We start from the raw sequence: 22,022 nt of genomic DNA on the forward strand, positions 1-22,022 counted from the left end.
GGGGGGGGGGAATGCACTTTTAATCACGACGCACGGACTGAAAGACGCGTCTCTGCACACTCTGGAGACATTATTACCGTGTTCAAAGCGCTGTCGAGACTTGCTGCCGTGTAAACGCAGTCCGCTCCCGACCCGCTCTCCCTCTCCTCCTCCTCCTCCTCCTTCACCTCTCCCTCCTGCTCCTCCTCCTCACTTTCCTCCACGACATCCTTCTCCGCTTTTTCGTCTGTCGAGTCTGAGAGGTCAGGCCTGATGACGAGCTCATTCACCCTGCCCAACTGGTTCAAAGAAACAAAAAACAAAAAAAACACAAACAAGTCAGTCCTGAAACAGCAGCTTCCACAGGAGTTTAAACCAGGGGGAAACTTCAGAGAGCAAACAGATATTAATTACATGCAGGCAGTCTTTAAAATCTTTAACACGCAGCTTTAAAGACAAACTAATAGTCGTGTAAACGGTCCAAACTCACAGCACCTAAATAAATCTCATATTAGAGCAGTTTGTTGTTGTGAAGTACAGGATTTAAACTGTATCTACAAACTCTGGAGACAATATTATCACGTTTAAAGCACAGACTTGTTGTCAGTGGATTATTTTCAACAAATGTTTGACAGGGACCAAAAAAAAAATCTTTAAAATCCACATTAATAACAGATTTATTGACAAATTAACAGGAGTCTTAATAGGTAAACGGTCCACACTGACAGCTCAGGTTAAGTAAATCTATTATTAGAGCGGTTTCACATTGTTACTCACATGCCTGTGTGTGTGTGTGGGGGTGGGTGTGTGTGTCCCAAGGACAAATTAAAGTGCTGGAGGCACTGGGGATTGAACCCACAACCTTCTGTTTAAGAGGAAGGCCTCCCTATCCACCGAGCCGAAACCCCTAAAATCACAACACTTCCTGCTCTGGAATGAGGACAGTAAGCACGTAAAATGCACATATATGTGTGTGAGAGTGTGTGTGTGTGTAAAGAGGAAAGGTTTTACCGTTTTGTTCTTTACATTCACCAGCTGCCAGACCAGCCGAACCAGCTCCTGCTCGTCAGAGCCCAGCTGCTGTCCGGCTGCGCCAGATGTGGCGGTGAAAACCACCGCCAGGTAGTCTACCTGCGCCGTCATCAAACCAGCGGAACCAAGCAAACAAACAACAACAACAACCTGGGAGTAAAGCTACACTGAACAAAAAGGGCTGAAGTTGGGACAGCCGCGGGAGGCAGGAGGTGGAGACGGCTTCAACGTGACACCTGGACGCAAAGGTGAGCTCCGTCAAGTTCTTCTTCTTTTTCTTTTTCTTTTTCTTTTTCTTTTTCTTTTTCTTTTTTCTTCTTCTCGCGCGTCAAACGTTCACGTCGAGCCTCCCGCAGTCAACCATCCCGGAGCAATGGCTGAACGCCGCCCGCTTTTGTACCGAGTCTACCTGTGGCGGTCACGTGACGGTCCCTACCTGGCCCCGCCCTCTCTCAGGTAGCGCAGAGATTAGGACGTGGCAGAGCCAGAGGAGAAGAGTAAGGTTTTAGATCCTGAACATGGAGGCTTTTAGGGTCTTTAAAGGGTAAAACTGATCTCTGATCAATCAGCTGAAAGTCACCAAATCAGCTTCATTAACGAAATGTTCTGATTTTATGAACCAGGAAACATTTTTTTACTGTTAAAAAAAAAAACAAAAACAAACAGGCTACAGTGTTCCAGCAATAAAAAAATGAGAAAAATCAAAGTATTTGGAAGAAAACTAAACATTTATAAACTGAATGTAATTGTTCTTTATTCTGTTTTATTTGATTAGCTTACTTGTTTGTTTTTAAACGTTTAGTTATTGATGTAAAAGCTTTAAAAGTTTATGAAATAACTTGTAAAGCTTTCATAAGACGATGAGAAAAGCACAGAAACCTGGAAAGATTATTAGGCTTTTTATTCTCAATAAAAAATATAATATAATATTATATATATATATATATATATATATATATATATATTATTATTATTATTATTATTATTAGTAGTAGTAGTAGTAGTAGTAGTAGTAGTAGTAGTAGTAGTAGTAGCAGTAGTAGAAGTAGTATTGACAGTTTTAATAATGTTGTCTGTATTTCTTTGTTTTTTTAAGTGTTTGTTTAGTTATATGCTTATGATGACAACTTAAAAACTTAGTATTTAGCTCATTATTTTAAAAATATGTTTGTTTTAAGCAATGTTCCCATCTTTCATGCTTTACAAATTCATGTGTGGACTGAAAAAAAGATATTTTATAATGGCTCTAAAGCTAAATAATTTTTTTTTTTTACTTATGTGTAACAAGCGTTTGTATTTACTATAATAAATGCAGTTTTTATGAAGTTTAATGTATAAATTATTTTATTTTAATCCTATTATTCTTTTGACATGGACCAATGTGTTTGTAATACAGAAAAACAAACAAATTAAATAAATAAACACTTCTTGACGGGTGAGTTTTACACCGGAAGTACTCATCGTGACCCGGAAGTTTATCCGGTTCCGTCCGAGCGAGCTGCAGAGCAATGGCGCTGGACGCGTCAACGGAGCTTCTTTTTCTAGATACGTTCAAGCATCAGAGCGCAGAGGTAATTCGTTTCTCTGACCTCCTCGACGTGTTTATTTTTTACACCCCCCCCAAATAAAACTGCTCGCATTAAAAACTCAAATCGGTCACGTGCTCAGAAGTTTTGGAGAAAATGATGCTAAACTTCGAAGCTAACGATGCTAACTCGGCTAGCAGCGATGGTGTTCAACTTCAAACGTTACAAACCGCTGCTTTTGTGTCACGTGACATTTACGTTGCCTCCTCCACTGTTGTACCAAGCATTGCTTTTATAAAAAATTGCTAATTATAAACACAATTATGCATTATTTTGTTTTATTGTTAACCCGGTAGTCAGTGCTCATCAGAAAGATGGCTTTGTTTACTTCTGAGCATCCTGTTCAAGCCGTGTTTTTTTAAAATAATTTTTTATTTTTACTGTTGTTTGATGGTACTGTATGGGTTCTGTGCATTTCAGTTAACCAACGTGGACGTGGTGCGGTTTCCTTGCGGGGTCCTGGTCACAGAGGTGCGGGTCATTCCTCCGGGCATCAAAGCCCACAGCAACCTACCTGACAACAGAGGATTTGGGTGAGAGCTCCAACACAAACACGCCACAGCACGCAAGCGCTCACTCAATACGCTATCGGGTGGTTTAAATCTAATGTGGTCAAACCGGACAAACCTGCCAGACAATAACACTAAGTGGGATATTATAGGCATGTGACAAAAAATAAATAAAGTTTGAGCAAACTGGATAATTTGTCACCAAGATCATAGCGCTTTATGTAGTCTGAGGACCCCAAAGCGCTTCACACTACATTCAGTTGTTCACCCATTCATCCACTGATGGCCACAGAAGTGAGGCTGCCATTACACCGGCGACACCGAACCCTCTGACCACCACCAAGGCGGGTGAAGTCTTACCCAAGGACACAACGGCTGAGATGGACGAAGCAGGGGTTCGAGCAGGTAACCCTCGGGTTACAGGACGAGCCACTACCTCCTGAGCCGCTTCCGCCCCGAACGTTATAATAGTGATGGATGTTTGAAAACGAGCACATCCAGCTCGTCCTAGGAAACGGATCTGCTCGCCTCTGAAATCACTTGTAGAGAAGCTCATAAAGAACGACTTTTTGAATAAAAAAAACAAACTTTTTACTTCCTTTATGCAAAGTCAGTGGTGATTTTTGTGGGACTTTATGCTCGCGTGGCGTTGACCGCAGGCAGATTCCTACGATGCCGGGTAGACTGATTGTCATATCTGGAAAAGAAAGGCTTATATTGAGCATAATCTCAGCTCATTCCTGTGTATTACGCTTGTTACACAATTAAATGTTAAAATAACTAACTCTCTAACCGTCTTGTTGGAAGTGATCAGTGGTGTTCCTCATGCTTCATCGTTTTCAGTCCAAAACGTCACGCTGCGCTCTCAGGAGCTGCTGCCTGCTGACGTATCGGATCACCAAGGACATCCGATATGTCCGCACGGGACGTTGTTTGCAGGAAATTTTGTTTGAATGGGGGAAAAAAAAAAGCGTTGGGATTTGGACACCCGAGCCGCATTGTTGAGTAGTAAGAGTTTCACTCAAGCGGCTGAGGTGTTTGTGATGTGACGTAACTGAATTAAATGACCAAGTGCTCGAGAATGTAAAAACACCAGCAGCTCGAGGTTAGTGATGTGAGGAAAGAGCTTGAGGGATTAGTGTTTTAATTACTTTTTGTCAGCTTGTCTGTTTGGTCATAAATTCTACATCTTCGTTAGTGACTTTAATAAGTTTTATACGGTCAGATTTACACATTTCGAGATTTGTTGCTTTAACAAAGGTTGAATAAGCAACACAGTAGTCAGGTAATAATTTATTTGTCAATGTATTTGGGGCTGCAGTGGATCGGTGGTCAGTGCCGCAGTCTTGTAATCCTGAGGCCGTAGGTTCGAGCCCAGGTTGTGTCAGGAAGGGCAATCGTTTGTTCCTGCGAGTTTTCTAGCCATGAAGAAGAGAGCAGCCAAAAGAACAATAAATCCGAATAAAATCTGTATTTGCTCTGTAGTGACTTTTTTTTTTTTCCTCAGCACAGTGTTGATGTCGAACGCCAACTCCAAGTACTGACTGTGTCGTATTTGTGTCTCCAGGGAAACGTCTCCTCACGCCTTTCAGTTGGAGCTGTTCTTCAATAATGTCACCAAGCCCAACAGCCCCACCTTCCACAGGCTGGGCAGGTCAGATGTGTTTTCACCTTCACTTTGCTTTCGTGTTGCCGTCTCAAACCGTTTAGCCCAGATCTCGTTCTCCGTCTCCCCGCTTCCCGGTCGGACCGCTAAAGCGTCCCGAGATGGAGGAGTCTGTCCCGACCTGTAGAACCGGTCACAGCAGCACGTGGGACCTGTTTTCGAAGGCTTGTTGTGCACTCATCCTTATTCAGGTCTCTTTGTTCCTGTCCCGACCAACCGGTCCATCCAGAAACCCAACCCTGTCCGTACTGTAGCTGAAAGTGGCACAAAAATGCAGAGATCTCATTTAAGCAGAGCGAGCAGGAATTTTTTTTTTAGTCAAGCATTTTCATAATAGCAGAGGTGTGCACAGCAGAACTGGAGCATTGCCTTGTACTTAAAACTGCCTTTTCACTGAGGCTTATTGAAATTTGTGACGGAGGCACACCCAGCTTATTATCTGTACTGGGAACGTTCAGAGGACATTTTTCTCTGACTTCAGTGATTAGTGTTAAAATAACACCAGATGTTATAAACAGCTGCGACTGAAAGTGTTTTCAGGTAAATGTAGCCTCAGTTTGGTCAAATGGTGTGATTTAAAAAAAAAAAAAAATCCCAGTGATCTTAATTAAACTTATAATAATTCATCTAAGTTATTAACTTAAAATACAAGATGTGTTTTTTATGTTATTTAATTTTGCTAACAGTATTTAAAAAGTACCTAAAAAGCTTCTCATTCCTGAAGGAACCGTGTTGGACCACACAATTTATGGAAGTGGAAAATATATTCCTTTGTGTCAGAAGGTTTCAGGCAAAAAATAAAATAAAAAATAAAACATGAAAACAGCCAATAAGATGCCTAAAAGTACCAATGTTAACTGAAGTTTTATTATTATTAAACCTGGAAGGACAATGAGAAAACATCATCTCTGAGGACTGATTGTGTTTTTAAAAAAAAAGCTCTAAATGATTGTGATTATTTAACAGTTTGGTGAAATGAAAATGGTTTATTAGAGAATTTCCATGCACACAATCCAAGAAAACTCAAGATATTATGACTGAACATCTGTGCAACCTTCAGAAAACTACTTACTTACTTTGGTTTACTGCAGAGAGTAAAGAGTGAACCCTGAAGCAGAGGAAGATCTGAAGATCTCACGAGTTCATGTTGGCTACAAAGTGGTTGGGACATTTAAAAAAAAAAACACTTCTTAGGTCTGTTATCATAGAAAGCCGGTGTTATAATGCAGGTTTGCTTCACTTTGTGAGGTTTTAGTTTCAGCTGACGAGACAAGCATGCTGAAGGTAAAGATGGATTTTATCTTTTCATCCTCGATGGCGTGGTCATGTATTACGATGACAATGTAAAGGTACTTTGAGGTTATAACTTTAAAGTGGTTCATGGCGACATGGATCCGTCACCTCAGAGCCCAGATTTGAACTCTGCTGAACGTCTTTGGGTTGGGCTTGAGAAACCGTCTTACTCGTCTATCAACAGTGCAAGATACTGAGGAATATCTGATGCAGCTTTGGATGGAAATAAATGCAACATTTCATTCGTTTATGGTGAAAATGTTCCGTAATCAAAGCTTAAGTTGCTCTAAAATTATTAGCCTGCGTAACGTTTTGTCGGCCTGTCGGCGTATTTGCGCTGTTGCTCCAAACCTTCCTGTTTTCTTTCTACCCTCAGTTTGGAATACGATGAAAACAAGTCCATCGTGTTCAGACCCTGCGGTGGAAAGGTAAGGGACTGCTAACAAACAGGTGGTTCTTTCCCGCTGATTCGCGAGTAACCGATTGGGGCTGTGCGTGCGCGCAGGTGAACACGGACGGGCTGGTGCTGCGCGGCTGGTACACCAGCCTGACTCTGGCGGTTTATGGGACAGCTGAGCGTCCCCACGGGCACGGCCACGACTCGCCTCCCCCTCCTCCACCCCCGCCCCCGCAGCAGCAGCAACAGCCGAGCGGGCTCAAGAGGATCATCAAAACAGGTTGGGGAGCCGTCCGATTTGAGCCGCCGTTTTCTTCTTCCTCCTCTCATTGGATTCGTTTGTTTTGGGCTAAACGTTCTGCTGTCGTTTTTTTCAGAATGGGAAAAAGACGACCAGTACAATGGCAGCCCGCCCAGGCCAGCACCCAGAGGGCCTCGTACTCCACCTGGACCTCCGCCTCCAGATGACGATGAGGAGGAGCCGGTCCCAATGACAGGTTAGCAATGACGTATATCACACAATCTTTTAAAACGAGGGAAGAATCGCAGCTTTTTCTCAGTTTCTTTACCATCTGTTGTTTTTGAGTTTGTTGTTACTTTTGATTATGTTCATTTTTAGAAAACAAATATCCCATTTATCTCGCTGACTTGTCATTAAATACACCGTTTTCTCCTCCTCGTTATGTCCGAGCGATAATCTGGAAAACATTATGTTTTTTTTTTTTTCTTCTTTGTGGTGGGAATTCTGCAGTGGGCGTCATCAAAGAGGAGCCGAACCAGGGCCGCAACGACTTCCTGGAGGCCGTGTCGCCCGAGAGATCGCTGCCCGCCGAGGAGACCTTCTCAGACGTCGAGCAGGAGGAGGAAGGGGAGGAGGAGGAGGAAGAGGAGGAGCACGAGGAGGAGGAAGAAACGCGGACCGAAGGGAGCGCCCAGGAGGAGGAGGAGGAGGAGGAAGAAGAGGAAGATGAGGGTGAGGACGAGGAGGAGGAGATGGAGGAAGGTAGGGGAGTTCGTATGTGGGAGTGGGATAACCTGCGATCCCAAATGGACACTCGGTCCTCACCCCCCCCTAAAAAGCCGACTCCACAGGAAGTCCTCGGGCTTTGTTGCGGGGCTTGGAGGCGGGGTCCATTTGGGACTGAGCGACAGTTTGAGTGTTGGCTCGGGCATGCTGCGTTCATCTGCAAACCCCGGGCGGTGCGCCGAGCGCTTTCTGATAGCTTCTGGTTAAGTGTCGTACGCGGTCGTGCAGAAGTCTTCCTGACTGATGCCTTCTCACGGCCTGAGTGTGTGCTGTGCTCACGTCCTGCATGCCAAAACTAACCCTGCATGCGTGGAGCGGTGGTGCCGTGGTCAGAAGTAGCTCTGTGAGTGACAAATGGACCGAGTAGCTACCGTTGCTCATTCTTACTCATTTGTCTACACACATTTATTAAACCTACGAAGCGTGAAGAACTTCATTTATTTTATTTACCTCACGGTTAAGAAGTTCCGCTAAACTTTTGCCATGTTTCAATCTGCCAGGCGACGATGGGTACGAGCAGATTTCCAGTGACGAGGACGACTTGGACAATGGGAGCTTCAAGCTGCCCTCCTTCGACATCGACTACACCCCCGAGGACCTTGCTTCTGTGCCGCCTGTCCAGTACGACCCGTACGAGCGGGAACTCAAACCCCTGGTTTACTTCACCTCTCCGTACAAGACTCGCTTCGATGTCCAGCTGGAGAAGGCCACGGTGGAGGAGCCCAGAGATGCTGGCGGAACAGAGGGCCCAGCGGGCGGCGAGGAAGGCGAAGCTGTTGCTCAGCTAAAGGAGCTACTCGCTGGTGTTGGGGAGGACAGAGATGCCCGATGGGTCACGGCTCTGGAGGAGGCACCTGGACTGCTGAACAAAGGTTTAGCTCACCTCATTAAACAAGGACAGGCGGAGGTGGAGGAACCCGTTAGAGTTTTAGTTCGATGGGCTCTCCAGGCTTTAAGCATGGAGGTCGCTCTCACTCAGCCCATCGCCCTCAACCTCAGACAGCTGAAAGCCGGCGCCAAGTTGGCGTCGTGCCTGGCCGAGTGTCCGCAGGGCCTCACGGAGCTGCTGCGACAGGGGGCCCTGAATGTGCTGCTGGAGCTGCTCCACGCCGACCACGTCTCCTCCACTTTGAAGCTGAGCATCCTCAGAGCTTTGGACGCTCTCATCAGCGCTCCCGCAGGATGCGAGGCTTTCCTGAAAGCAGGAGATTCAGAGAAGAGTGGCTACCAGGTTAGTAATATATATATATATTTGTATTAGTTGATACATTTTCACTATTTCTTTTCTAAATTTCGTCTGTGAACATATCAGTGAAAGAGAAAATACATCACACACTAAAAAAAGCCCAAATGGTTAGACATTTATCGTTTCTAACAGTCCAAATAAAGAACTTCAAAGTCCACTCATCTTTTATATTTTCAAGGCTGATTCAGAATTAAAAAGGCTTTACGTTTAATGCGTGGCATTAACCCCGATGTGCTTCCCAGCGTTTAGTCCAGATGTTCCTACGTGAAGAAACGGTCCGCGTCATAACGGCAGGAAACGCCATCCTCCAGAAGAGCCACATGTACGAAGTCCTCACCAACCTGCGGCATGCAGCAGCAGCGTGGAGTGAGCCGCAGCAGGTGATGCCACTCGGTTCTGTTTCCTCACACCTGAAGTCACAGTGTACACGTTAAAAAAAAAAAGATAATTTCTGAGTTTGAAGTTTTAAAGATATGCCACTTTTTGTACCTTTGCATCTTTAAATTACATCATTGAGGTCAATTTAAGGGCTTCTAATACACTTTCATCCATCTTAAATCTACAACACTGGTTAGTTTTTATCGGCTCGTGTAATTTACAAAGATTCTGTCATCATGCAACTTAATTTTTTTTATTATTTTTGTGACGCCTTTTGACTTTAATCTGCTTCAGTGAACATTTGCTTATAGATACAAATCACAGAACTGTGTGAATGTTCCCACTAAGTGAATTTACAAACACAAATTTTGACCCTTTTTTTAAATACCTTCAACTGTGTAAGGTCACAGGTCAATCCTGCATCAACTGTCCAATCAGAAAGCAGATAATTTAGTTGCTTTTAATTCTGCTGCTGCTCCCGACAAAGGGTAGGTTTTAACAGTTAAAGTATTTAATCAAATCAAGAGAAGCCCTCTGATTGGATATCGGTGTTAAGATTCACTTGTTGTGACTTTATAATTACAAACTCTAGAATTACTTACAAGCTCTTGATGTATAAGATGTTCTAATATCATTGATTCTAAATTGAGCTGCTTTATTTCTGACTGACTGTCATCAGGAGGAGGTGGAGGAAACTGAGAGCTCCATGGAGGAGGAGCCGTCGCTGAGCTCCTCTCCTGTAAGCGAGGCCGAGCTCGATAGGCTTGCAGAGGTTTTGGAGGAGCTTCATCACCTGCTGGAAACGGCTCCTCACTGCATGGTGCAACCTCCCGGGAAGGCCTTCCCCACGACAGCCAGGATAACAGGACCTCAGGAGAGGGACAACCCTTACCCGGCGCTCTACAGGTGCTCACAGCAGAGAAGGTTACCTCAGACGTCATGATGTTGGAGATCAGAGTGCAGCTTTGACTCACTGGTTTCTGTTCGCATCCTCGGTCAGATACATGCATACGTGCCATTTCCTGGAGAGCTCCACGGTGGTGCTGTCAGCGGCTGCCGCAGCCGGACACGTCGGCGTCACCCAGGCCGTCAAAGAGCTCCTCCGCTTCCTGTCGCTCACCCAGTCCGGCCTGCTCTTCCTTCTGGCCCAGGCTGCGCCCACCAACCTCCTGCTGCGCCTCCTGGCTTCCATGGCGGAGTCCGAGGGCGAGGAGAGCGCGTCGGCGGGAGGAGGAGAAGGAGGCCTCGCAGGGCCCGGCTTCGGGGAGGAAGGTTTTTGCGTCTGGCTCATGCAGGCGCTTCATGCCCTGCAGGGCGTGTCGGAGCTCATGAGCCACGTGGCGGCCGGAGGAGAAGGGGGCGCGGGACTCGAGGAAGGCGACAACCCCGAGGTTCTGGGCCTGCTCCACGCACTCTACCTGATGACCTTCACGCAGACGGGTCGCAGTGCGGTGGCCCACATCCTGAGCCTGGAGAACAACCTGTCCTGTCTGGTGACTCTCCTCCAGCACCACAGCAAGGACGGCCCGGGGTACGGCTGTCTCCTTCCTGCTTCTTTACCTTCCTGTCTTTTCGTCTCGCTATAATTTTACTTGTCCTTTCGTTTTCTTCTTTTAGTGAGGGCAAATCTCGTAAAGCAGTGACATATAACTACGCTTGTATGCTAGTCCTGATGGTGGTACAGACCTCTAACGAGCTGCGGATGATGGAGCATTACGCTGCCCCGCTGCTCTCTGTGGCTAAAGCGGACGACAGTAATGCCAAGCTGCAGGGTAAATATCCCCGGTGTTATATTGTCGTCCTGTTGTAGGAGACAGGTTTCAATATTTTCACTGTCTGTTTGTTTGTTTCAGAGCTCAGTAAATGGCTGGAACCTCTGGAGAAGCTTCGCTTTGAGATTAGCAGCATTCCTACCCTCATCAACTACGTAAAGCAGGTACAGATCTGTTAATGCTCCTTCTCAGCTTTAGTAAGCTGCAACCCTTTTTTGTCTTCGCATTTAGGCTCACCTTATCCACCCCCCCTCCCCCTCCAGTTTGTTGGTATTTCTGAAACTGAGGCTATATCAGCACCAGATGAAAACAGCGCAGTGTTGTCATGTGACCCGTAGCCTTCAGACCGACACACGGGTGAAAGCGGGCGGTTGCCTTTAACCCGTCTTCAACAGTAAACATGTAAACACAACGCAAAGTTCTTAGAGGCCAAACATGATCAAAGCCACCTGAAATCCAGCGCAGACTTTTTCAAAGTTTTTCAATATTTCTTTCTTCAGACTCAAATTAAAGTTTAAAGAAGCCATTTAATTTTTTTTTTTATCAACATTGTGACAACGTCCAGACTAAAGCACGCCTCTGAAATGTTTTTGTTTTTACTAAAAATACAAGACTGCTATGTCCCGTCGGAGCCGGTGGGTTGCAGCTGTCGCAGACATTTCACCTCGAAGCACGTCCTGTTGTGCTTTTTACTTTTAGGTGTGACTGAGTTCTGCTTTTTACACACCGCTCCTGATCAGTGTAAAGACTGAACTCTGGTTCAGTCACTTATTGACTTTTACAGTCTGTTTGCTAATCCAGGGTATTAATTATTAATACTATTATTATTATTGTCCTAAACGCTGTTGGTTTCACTTGAGATTGCCTATTGTTTTCCTTAAATTTCCCTGAAATAGTCCATATCTTTTGATTTTTGTGGAAATCCAACAGAGCCATTGCTGAATAGAAGCTTTTTTGTATCTCCTTGAAAATGCTCCCAAGATTTTTTTTTAGTTCTGCGTATTTGTCTAAAAAGTACCACGAGTGACCTCAATTTCCTGTTTTTCTAAGAACTTGATGACTCAGTTTGGCAGCCTTTTTCACAGAAATCTGCAGGTCTTTACTAATTATTTCTCTTTGAAAATATCTCTTTGATTTTTGAGAACCTTAAATGCCCCAGTGGTGTTTTATAATTCTTTCTTAGATCTGTGGCTTTCAGAGCCAAACTGAGGGGTTTTGCTTAGTGTTGGAGTTGTGTGAGGGGAAAAAAAAACATAAATTTTAACAAATGGCTCTTTTTCTTTGGTGTCAGAATGTAGAAAATGTGTTAAATGCTGACGGAACTGGGCTGGTCGCTGCTTTGAGGGTCCTCTATCACGTCGCCTGTCCACCTCCTGCTGTTGAAGGTCAAAAAAAAACCAAACATTTCTTTTGTTCATGTTAAGATTTTAGTTTGGATTTATTCTGTAAAAAAACGTAACCGTGTCCTTCAATGTCCTTTCGCTTTCTGCAGGCCAGCAGAGGGATCTGAAGTGGAGCCTCGCGGGTGTCCAGCTGTTTTCCGGGGAGGGTCTGGACACGTGCGTGCGAGTCCTGCAGAAGCTGTGCAGCGTGCTGCTGCAGCCATGGCGCGCGCACGGACACATGGGCCCCACGCCGCAACGCTGCATGATCCTCAGCATCTGCATCAGCACGCTCCGGCTGCTGCGCACCATGCTGACCGAGCTGCTCGGCGGCGGCGCCTTCCAGTTCCGGGACACGCGGGTGGCGAACGTGCTGGTGACGCTCCACATGATGGTGTGCTCCATTCCTGCGTCGGGACGTCTGGACGGGGAGGAGACCCGAGTGCAGGCGCTGATTGTGGACGTGCTGCTCACCTTCACGCAGGGCGTCAGCGAACAGGTGCGTGGCGGCTTGTGCGTTCATTATGATGCTGAATGTTTCTGCGAGTCGTGACAGCGAGGCGGTGTTCATGTCTGCTGCAGGTCACTCACACAGAAGAGACTTTAGCCAGTAACACGTGGTCCCTGATGCTAAAGGAAGTCTTAAGTTCACTCCTGAAAGCTCCTGAAGGTCTGTTCTCCGGCCTGACGCTGCTCTCTGAGCTCCTGCCTCTTCCGCTGCCGATGCAGAGCACTCAGGTGACTTGCTCAGCCGCTCCTCGTTAATCTCGCCCTCGCGCTGCCCGCACTGACGTTCTGATTTCCGGCTCCACAGGTGTTGTCGGTCCAAGATGTGGCGATAGCTCTGAACACCCGGAAGCTGTGGAGCATGCACATACGGGCCCAGTGGAAAGTGCTGTCCGAGGTGCTGAGTTGCGTGTGCTCCACCAGCTGCCCGCCTCTCCTGACCATGCTGAGGAGGGTGTGCATTCAGCTGGCCGACCTGTCCTCCATCACCGCAACTCTGGTCATGAAGGCTGTGTTGGAGCTGCTGCTGGAGGAGCTGCAGCCGTGAGTCAACCTCGCACGCCGCCACCGCTCATGTTCCTTTTCGCTGTAAACTGCGTTTTAAAGGGATGCCGTTTGCCGTCCGCAGGGCGGAGGGGAAAATCGTGTGCTGGGGCCAGGTTTCACGCCTGCTTTCTTTGATGGATACTCTGGCGTCACAGAGGGCCTGTAAGAGCGCGGCACTGCACCTGCTGTCCGGTTCCGTTTCTGGAGACGAGCAGCTGGCGGATCTGTTCCCTCTGCTTCTGTCCCTGTTGGTCCCTCCAGCCGATCACTCCTTACAGCAGCAGCAGTGCAGTGTTCTGGTGGGATCAGTATTACAGTCACTGTGTGACCAGGTAAGATCTGCAGAGCTCATCAAACACAGCAGCCCTCTCTTTAAGGTAGACGGAAGCTTTTAAACACTTTTAGTTGACCTTTCATTTAAATGTTTTAAATGTTAGTTGGCCTTCGGTACTTTTAGTTATTCCTCCGTTACCATTAGTTTATTTTAGTTTAGTATATCTTAGCTTTTATCATTTCTGATCTGTTCAACAGAGGTTTTTAAATCCGTATTTAGTTTCTTATTATCAGTTTATTTTATCTTTGTGTCTTAGTATCTATCTTATATCTTCCTCAGTTTACCTTGAGGATGAATTAGGATGACTTATTTTAGATAAATTTAGTTACATCCTTGTTTCCTAGCTTAGTTTTTCATCTGTTTATGTTGCTTTTAATCATTTATTTTATTTAGATTATCTTAGCTCATGTTTTAGATAAGCTTAGTTTAGTTTTTTATATTATTTTGTGTTTTCATGATGTAAAGCACTTTGAACTGCCTTGTTGCTGAGAAGTGCTTTATAAATAAACTTGACTTAAACTCTGTGTATCCACCAGGACATATCCCTCGTGGTGCCTCCGCCTGGGGAAAGCTGCGTGTCAGAAGCCGAACAGCTGGCCAACGCACTTCCGGGTCGGGAGATGTTGTCTTCGGTGTGCAACTCTCTGCTGGAGGTTTTGGGGAATAAAGAGGGCAGTATCCCCCTCCTCCTCACCTGCATCAGGACTTTAACCTTCCTCACAGAGCACGACTATGGACTCTACTATCTCAAAATGTAAACACACTCGTTTGCCTCTTTATTTCTTCAAGTTTCTCCGTTTTTGTGAGTTTCAGGACCTAATCAGCAGTTTATTTTTGTTTCAGTGCTCTGAGGAAACATGGCTCAGAACTGCACTCGCTGCTGAAGAGGCTGGTACTTTCTTTCAGCAAAGACTCGACGGATCTGCTGTCGGCTCTGCTCGACTTCCTCAGGCAGATGGTCCACACAGACACAATGGTGAGCGCAGTTTATAGCCACACTGAACGCAAATGGAGATAAATTAAACACGCAGGGGGGGCAAGTTTGACAGGATGTTAGCAGTTTCAAAGGGATTCTGTCGCAGAGACGGACATTAAATGCAGAAAGAAGAGTTGAATCAAGCAAAAGTCACGAAGAGTAAATAAACAAATATGTAATATAAAAGAACCTAAATTAAAGAAACCGAGAAGGTAAAAGGAAAAATGAAAACCTTTTTAAAAAGTGGATTTCTAAGCAGAACATGTTTTATTTGTCAGTTTGTTTGTTGATTTTTAACTTACGTTTGCTTTCATTTTGAATCCAATAAATGAATCTCAGCATGAACGCTTTCATGTTAGTTTGGTAAAGATCATCACTGTATTTACCTTTGAGACTTCTCCATAATCTGGTTTGTAGATGCCGTTTCTATTTTCTCTTTTCAATATTTGACCAGAGATTTCCTGCCTGCAGCAGCCATAAAAACGAAGTCATGCATCAGTTTTCACGTCATTACGATTCATTCCACCTCTAATTTTGTCTGTTTCTTTCTCTTCTGTTGTTGTCGTGATGAGATTGATTTTTTGAAAGTTTTCACAGCTTCTCTCAGATGGTAATACGGATTGTTTGCGAGTCGTTCTTTTGTTTTTTCTTTGTTTCCAGTGTGTCGAGGAGGGTCAGGGGTCCGGTGAGGAACCTTCCTGCGCTTCTCTCCGTTTGCTGTCGGGTTCAGAGATGAAAACTCTGCTGCTGTGGGACGACTCCGAGTCCCATCCACTAACTGCTTTAGAGAAGCTGATAACGGTACGAATGATCTTATTAAAGAACATGGGGTGATGCTGCCTTAGCATTTAACTTACTTTATGTGTGTGTGTGTGTCTGCAGAAACTATGTAAAGAAGATGATTCGCTGGAAACCATGTTGGAGAACGTGATTGTCCTGAGGCAGATGTTGGAGGCGTCCTCAGAGGCGCCTCCCGCAGCAGAAACCGAGCCCGTTCTGCCAGCACCCGAAACACTGGCGACTCAGTTCAATCACAGGTCGATCATCAAGATAATCCGTTTCTTTTTTTGTTGTTGTTGTTGTTTTTTATCTGTTAACACTGCAGCAGTTCTAAACGTCCGCCCTTAAAGCCGATAAGCTGAAGCTAAACTTGGTCTGTGTGAGCTAAAATGAGCCGCGGTGGAGATAAAGCTGCCTTTTTCTGTTTGCAGGACGGTGTTCATTCTGTCAGAGGCGTTGGACGAGCAGCTCAAAGCTCTCTGGTTTTCACCCTTCCAAACAGATGACATAGAAACAGACCTCGACATGGTGAGTGCCTGTCTGTAAAAGCAGAAAACTTAAAGAGAGCTACTCTGATTGAAGATGTCCGAGTTTCAGACTTAACGGAACGCGTCTTGTTTCCTTTTTTTCTTTGACTTGACGAGGAATCATATAAATGATTCTGGATTTATTTTGTCTGTGATTTTGTGTCAGGTGAAGGTGGACCTGGTGGGACTGGCTCAGGAGTGTTGTCCCGAGCTGGACCTGAAGGCGGAGCTGGAGCGCTCCTTCCTGTCTGAGCCGTCGTCTCCCGGTCACGCCAAGGCTCCTAAAGGTTTCCGACTGGGCAAACACAAACACGAGACGTTCATCACCTCAAGGTACAGCGTCAGCCTAACCCTCCACTTCACGCAGATTTACCGTAGCCTCTTTCTTCACTCCTGGTTTAAAACAATTCCTCAAAGATCATCTCGTGTCTCCCTCCGCAGTGGGAAGTCCGACTACATCGAGCCTGCTAAGAGAGCCCACATCCTTCCTGCTCCTCGCGGCCGTGGAGGCCGAGGAGGCTTCGGGCAGAACGTCGCGCGTCCCCACGACATTTTCCGCCTGCGCAAACAGAACACTTCCCGTCCTCCCAGCATGCACGTGGATGACTTCGTCGCAGCGGAGTTCAAAGACATTGCCAACCCTCTTGGAATTATGCTCCCCAAACGTCCCCCAAAAAGCGCCCCGAAGCCCCCCACGAGAGGTCTGTTCACTGGCAACCGAGGCAGAGCCGCCTTTCACAGCCAGACCCGCTTTTTCACTCCGCCGCAACCTAAAGGTGTCCTGCTGTCAGGTACAAACGTTACCGTTACTTTAATTTTTTTATTGCTCTGTTTCCTTAGCTGTCCAGTAGAGGGTGCCAAACATTTATTTTTGGACCTGTAGGTAACTACGCTCGGCGAGAAGGAGGCCGCGGCTCCTCGTGGAGCGGCCAAGTTCCGGCCGTCACTCACAGAGGAACCTACAGCGAACCCCGCGGAGGTCAGAACAACTTCGCGCGAGGCCCCCTGCCCTCCCGACAGCCTCCCGCAAGTATGTCAAACTCATGGTCGCACATGTTTCTCCGGCCCGCGTCGCAAACTCGACCCACTAAACTAAAAGTGTAGTGTCCTTTGCCTCCGCAGGCGCCTATCGGTTGGCGATTCGTGATCGGATTCCTCGTGGCAGAGGAGGGACGGGGCTGTCGTGGCTCGGCGGGGCAGGAGGCGCCGGCGGCGTTGGAGGAGGAGGCGGCGGCGGAGGAGGAGGAGGAAGAGGATCTCAGGGGAGCAAATTCAGTGGCGGGGGAGGGAGTGGCGGTGGAAGGGGCAGACACGTGCGCTCCTTCACCAGGTAAACTCGCCTGGGGAGCAACTGTAGCCTCTCGTGGCTTCAAATGGACCAATCAGGATTTGTGTTTGCTGTCCCCATGGAAACGTGGAGGAATAATGTCATCCACTAACTTCTTTTGTGTTTCTTTGTTTTGTTATGAGCTGTATTCATAGAATAAAGGTGGTAGTAACTGAGCGTCTGGATTTAAACGTTGAAACATTTCGAGCGGACAATCTTCCATGTTACTCATTTCAGATTTGTTTCTAGTAAAAAAAAAAAACCCTAAGAAACAAAAATTACAGATCACTGAACGTTCTTTTAGAAACAGTCAAGAGTTAAGTCTGAAAAGACAAATACGTTGTTTTTTGATGCCCCGTTCTCACAAAGCTTTGGAGAATTTCAACAAAAATGTACATTTTAGGTAAAAAGCAGAACAAGCAGCAACATCAAGTTGCAATTTTTGTTTTAGTTTTAATAGAAACCTGACAGATGTGAACTCATAAGGCCATTACAACAATCTGTTTAAAAAAAGGGTGAACTGAAGTTTAGTCTGTTTCCTGTTACAGCAGCCTGGTGTCCCACCTCGTATTGATTCGCTCACTAAACGACCCGCTTTCTTGTTTTCTAAACCTTCGTCCACAATAGTTTGTTTGCATAGAAGTAATTTGTTACAGACTGCGTTCAGATGACCGTCACCTCCCGGCTCTTCCTCTTGGCGCGGTCCAGACTCTGACCGCTCCTGCTGCTCCTGCGGGCTCCGTCTCCCAGCTGCGGCGAAGGAGGCGGCCCTGCGGCGCGCGGGGGCTGAGCCGGGTGCGGCGACAGGCAGGAGGCGTGCGGCGGCTCGGTGCGCCGGTCCCCCCGAGGGCGATCCCCGGCCGTCTGCTCGGCGGGAAGCCAAGTCCTGGTGGGCTGGAGGTCTCTGAGGAGCTCCAGCAGCTCCCTCTTCTCCAGCTCGGCCTCCGCCAGCTCCTGCCTCCTCAGACGCTCCGCTCCGAGCAGGGCTCGCACGTCACACATCACCCGGGATAACTGAGCCTGCACAGAACAGACGCATGAACTCAGATACCTCCCTCCCTGTTTGAGAGACGGGATTAAAACGTGCCGTTTCTAAAAGAATCACTTCATGAACAACAAAGAAATGAGCCCGTCACAGTTTGTTTTAAGACATGACTTTCAGATACTGTTCAGAGTTTTTAGGCCTGACTTTCTTTTTTTTTTAGTCCTCATCTTTGACTCCTGACAGAAAGCTGTCATGGTCAGATACAAGGACTGCATATAAAATGGGTGAAAAGTCGGTCAAAGTTCAAATAAAACCTTCAAAAAGCCCGATGAAGTCTTGATCAGAACCGCTTTAAAACATTACAGGACCGTCTGGCTCCGTGAAAGAGAGAGAAGAAAAATGACACGCGTTTTAAACGTTTGTACGCCACTTCCTGTGCGTAAATGCGTATTTTAAACAGGGTTCCTAAATGCAGCTGATGCCCCCCTGTGTTAACACGTGAATGAAGGAGCGATCACCTTCAGCTCCTCCACCTCGCTCCTCAGCTGCGACTCCTTCTGCACCATGTGCCTCCTCTGCGAGTCCAGCCGGGACTCCATCTCTCGCCTCACCTCCTCCACCTTGCACAGCATCTCCGCCCTGCGGCACACGTGGGAGATCAGAGGGACGGTCGGGGAGTCGAGAGTCGGGACTCGGGGTTCGCGAGGAGTCAGAACTCGCCTCATCATCTCCACCTCCGCGCGCAGCTCTGCCACGCAGTTGTGCTGCGATTGGTCGATGGAGTGGAGAGTGTGGCCGCAGCCGTTGGGACACTCTCTGCTCCGGAAATTGCATTCTGACAGGTGAGCCTCTAAGCCCCGCCTCTCTACCTGCACGGGACAACCTGAGAGGAAAGAGCCACAGCAGCCCAACATGAACCAACCCATTAATCTATCTATCTATCTATCTATCTATCTATCTATCTATCTATCTATCTATCTGTGTGTACGTATATTTACATACACTAATCTGCAGTCCTTTTAAGGAGAATTTTTTTTTCAAATGTAAAGATAATTTAGAGGAATAAAAGTTTACATAAAAAGTAGAAAGTGCTAATTTAATAACTGTAAAACCGTAAAGATTGTTCTGTTATTTTTTTTTCCTCATCCAGTGAGGAGAAATCAAATCTTTATTTGAGCAATTTTAAAACGTTGAGCCTCAGTACAACTGACTATATGTTTCTATTTTAGGTCAAATGTAACATCTGGCTACTTTTGTAAGCACTGTTTCTCTTTTATTTTATTTTTTAAAGCACACACAAAAAGGACTTAAAGTGAGAAGAGGAGAAGACAAACCTGTTTAGGAAGAGACATGCAACAAAACGAAGCAAAAGTCACATCAAATACAGATGATTAAGCACTGAATCCACAAAGTTTAACATTTAAAAAACATTTCAATTAAACTGTATATGTTAAACAATTTAAAGTTTGTTCACTGACATGGGGGGGGCAGGTATTTAAATCTCTCAGAAATAAATCTCAACATTAAGTGGTGAAAGATTTCCCTTTGAAAAAGAAATGTTCCCCACTGAAACGTACAACAGCGAGCTAAATTTGGAAACACTTGCCGTCAGATTTAAACAACCAACTTCAGCTTGTTGTTGACGCTGATTTCTGTGTTTCAAGATTTGATATCCAGTCTTTGTAGGTGACCACAGGTGGAAATTAGTTTAAAGTCACAAAACTGTGATAAGAGCAGAATACTTTCATCTACTATGCCTCATTTTTTCTCACAAGATAAATAAATCTCTCCCAGATCACAGCAATCAAAACGTCACGCTGCAGAAAGCCACACAGCAGGTCCACACCGTGTCGCCGTACCTACCACAGCTGTAACAGACGTACTCCCCACCTGAGGACGACAGGTGAGCATCACACGAAGGAGGCATGATGAACACGCTGCACTTATAAATCACTCATTAAACATTTAGGGACCTGTCTGCTTTGCAGGAGGTCCCTGGGAGCTTTTATTCCCATAGCTTAAACTGTACGTCTGCGCATGTTGCGAGGTAGCCATGGCAACAGATGAGCCACCTGTCGCTCACCTTGCAGGCGTCAGGTTACCTTTTGTGTTTTATGCTCGTCCGCGAGGACGAAGACTTGAGTTGACGATGTTGGAGACGAGTGACTCGTGCGGTTTCCTTACCAGTGTTGGAGCAGGAGACGTAGGCGAAGTCGCACTCGTCCTCATGCGCGTGGAGGCTCTCCAGGGGGCAGACCGCCTCGCAGCCCTGCTCCGCATTCACGCAGCGGATCTGCAGGCGGTTCAGGTCGTTGCGCATGTACCTGCGCGTCAGACATACGGGGACATGCTCAGATGGCTGGTGGGGTGGGGTGGGGCTGAGTGGTTGACAGTGACCGGTGCGGACAGACCTGTACAGGGGCTTGAGGCTGCTCACGTCCAGCGGCAGCCTGTCTTCTGGACAGGAGTGGTGATGGAGCAGCCAGCTGCTGATGCAGGCGCCGCAGTAGGCGTGCTCGCAGGGAGCCTGGAGGGGGCGCTCCAGCACGTCTCGACACACACAGCAGAGCAGACCCTCGTTCACATAACCCACAAACCTCTCCAGATCATAGCCCATCCTTCAGCTAACACAAACTGATTGAATTATATGACAGCAAGGGATTTCTTTTGCTCATTTCTGCCATCATTTGGTGCTCTCTGACAACATACCTGAAGGGGTAACTTCATCCAGCTCCTTCCTTTGTTGTCCCCTCAGCAAGTACTCTCCTCCCTCATCTTTCCTGCTGCCATCCTCTCTCCTCGCTCCATCCAGGTGAGGGTCTCGCTCTCTGCCGTAAAGCCCTCCCCTAACTCCAGGAGCGTGTCTCCATGGAGAGGGTTTCCCTGACAACGGGGAGTCAGGATACAGGCCAGGCAGCTGTCAGACGGGATCAGATCAGACCCGACAGAGGGAAACACTCAGTCAAATAAATAAAAGAAGCTGCAGTTTGTCTCAGTTTCAGCCCAGGAATTAAAGCTGTGTTGTGACACGACCTATACGGATCATCACCGTTCCTGTCTCTCCTTAATGCCCAGGTGTGTCTGAGGTTTCCTCCCTCTGTGATGGTCTCTGGATGATGGATTACCATGGATTACACTCTCTCTCTCTCGCTCCCTGATTGGATTAAAGAGCAAACAACATCAGATAGGACAAAATATACCAGGAAGGGAATCAGAGATCACCCCTCTTTAAGTCTTTAGGTTAAAATCGGCAGCAGAAAAGGCAATTTATCTCTAAAATAAATAGATAAACATATATATATATATATATATATATGTTTATCTATTTATTTATATATATATATATATACACACACAAAACACTGACATCCCAAAATTATGCACCAACACAGCTTCTATCTGTGCTATCAGCAAACATAGTATTTCCTTAAAAGTATAATAATGTCACTGTCCCTTTAAGTGTTTTTGATCTAAAGTACTAATTTACTGACCTCTTATTAGGTTAATTTAGAATAGTAGAGGTAAAATTGTGCCAAGGTAAGAGTTGAAAAAAACCCCAAAGTTTTTACTTAGAGTAAATTGGAGTGAACGACAACAGGCTAGCAAAAAAAATCACAAGGGACAAAAATGTTGATTAAAATTAGCTCGCCTTGTAAAGTTAGCTGGCAGAAAGGTGAGCTCGGTTTGTATTTCCGGGTTGACGGTTTGGGAGACTTTAGGAGGGGGGGGGGGGTTCAATTCGAGTCACCATATGTGTAAACCGGATACGAGGC

At 46.3% G+C, this 22,022-nt stretch overlaps 3 protein-coding genes across 13 annotated transcripts in view; 1 reads left to right on the plus strand and 2 right to left on the minus strand.

Annotated features, from left to right (window-relative positions):
• The window catches only part of esrp1 (epithelial splicing regulatory protein 1), a 14,507-nt gene extending 13,167 nt beyond the window's left edge, over positions 1-1,340 (minus strand). For all 5 annotated transcript variants that reach the window (XM_037980109.1, XM_017425029.2, XM_037980108.1 and 2 more), the window contains exons 1-2: positions 991-1,340; positions 78-278 (exon numbers count right to left, since the gene is read on the minus strand). In XM_037980109.1, coding sequence (XP_037836037.1) covers positions 78-278; positions 991-1,122 — 333 coding nt within the window. In that variant the 5' untranslated portion in view covers positions 1,123-1,340. The remainder of the gene's footprint in view (positions 1-77; positions 279-990) is intronic.
• Positions 1,341-2,479: 1,139 nt separating this feature from the next.
• On the plus strand, positions 2,480-17,441 carry virma (vir like m6A methyltransferase associated). Of its 4 annotated transcripts, none has more exons than XM_025007785.1 (27): positions 2,480-2,582; positions 3,018-3,130; positions 4,674-4,760; positions 6,442-6,493; positions 6,571-6,742; positions 6,840-6,959; positions 7,214-7,465; positions 7,990-8,720; positions 8,978-9,115; positions 9,793-10,019; positions 10,114-10,644; positions 10,731-10,885; positions 10,967-11,049; positions 12,177-12,270; positions 12,378-12,766; positions 12,850-13,005; positions 13,082-13,317; positions 13,403-13,652; positions 14,191-14,408; positions 14,498-14,630; positions 15,291-15,431; positions 15,513-15,667; positions 15,842-15,938; positions 16,104-16,270; positions 16,379-16,728; positions 16,821-16,967; positions 17,042-17,441. In XM_025007785.1, exons 1-27 carry the CDS (start codon positions 2,520-2,522, stop codon positions 17,269-17,271), a joined length of 5,487 nt encoding a protein of 1,828 aa, XP_024863553.1. In that variant the 5' UTR covers positions 2,480-2,519; the 3' UTR covers positions 17,272-17,441. The 4 variants fall into 4 exon arrangements, with proteins under 4 accessions (XP_024863553.1, XP_017280506.1, XP_024863554.1 ...); XM_017425017.2 differs by having other exon boundaries at positions 7,214-7,435; XM_025007786.1 differs by having other exon boundaries at positions 2,520-2,582; positions 17,060-17,271.
• Positions 17,442-17,742: 301 nt separating this feature from the next.
• rnf41l (ring finger protein 41, like) lies at positions 17,743-21,919 on the minus strand. Of its 4 annotated transcripts, none has more exons than XM_025007787.2 (7): positions 21,741-21,919; positions 21,299-21,403; positions 20,959-21,166; positions 20,661-20,873; positions 20,434-20,573; positions 18,768-19,132; positions 17,743-18,284 (listed from the first exon to the last, which is right to left on the minus strand). In XM_025007787.2, the coding sequence occupies exons 4-7, from the start codon at positions 20,864-20,866 to the stop codon at positions 17,928-17,930; spliced, it is 1,068 nt and encodes a 355-aa protein (XP_024863555.1). In that variant the 5' UTR covers positions 20,867-20,873; positions 20,959-21,166; positions 21,299-21,403; positions 21,741-21,919; the 3' UTR covers positions 17,743-17,927. The 4 variants fall into 4 exon arrangements, with proteins under 4 accessions (XP_024863555.1, XP_037836307.1, XP_037836305.1 ...); XM_037980379.1 differs by having other exon boundaries at positions 18,768-18,888; positions 18,970-19,132; positions 20,959-21,403; XM_037980377.1 differs by having other exon boundaries at positions 20,959-21,403.
• Between the last annotated feature and the right edge of the window lie 103 nt (positions 21,920-22,022).

Source organism: Kryptolebias marmoratus, linkage group LG16 (genome assembly GCF_001649575.2).
Source record: "Kryptolebias marmoratus isolate JLee-2015 linkage group LG16, ASM164957v2, whole genome shotgun sequence".
Taxonomy (NCBI): Eukaryota; Metazoa; Chordata; class Actinopteri; order Cyprinodontiformes; family Rivulidae; genus Kryptolebias; species Kryptolebias marmoratus.

What these genes read in the sequence shown, in the direction of transcription:
- rnf41l (XM_025007787.2), bottom strand. Translation starts at nt 20,866, where the DNA reads ATGGGCTATGATCTGGAGAGGTTTGTGGGTTATGTGAACGAGGGTCTG. An exon ending in CGTCTCCTGCTCCAACACTG is followed by an intron (nt 19,133 to 20,433) that starts GTAAGGAAACCG and finishes CTTTCCTCTCAG; the next exon opens with GTTGTCCCGTGCAGGTAGAG. An exon ending in GCGAGGTGGAGGAGCTGAAG is followed by an intron (nt 18,285 to 18,767) that starts GTGATCGCTCCT and finishes TGTTCTGTGCAG; the next exon opens with GCTCAGTTATCCCGGGTGAT.
- virma (XM_025007785.1), top strand. Translation starts at nt 2,520, where the DNA reads ATGGCGCTGGACGCGTCAACGGAGCTTCTTTTTCTAGATACGTTCAAG. An exon ending in TCCACCTCCTGCTGTTGAAG is followed by an intron (nt 12,271 to 12,377) that starts GTCAAAAAAAAA and finishes CGCTTTCTGCAG; the next exon opens with GCCAGCAGAGGGATCTGAAG. An exon ending in TAGAAACAGACCTCGACATG is followed by an intron (nt 15,939 to 16,103) that starts GTGAGTGCCTGT and finishes ATTTTGTGTCAG; the next exon opens with GTGAAGGTGGACCTGGTGGG.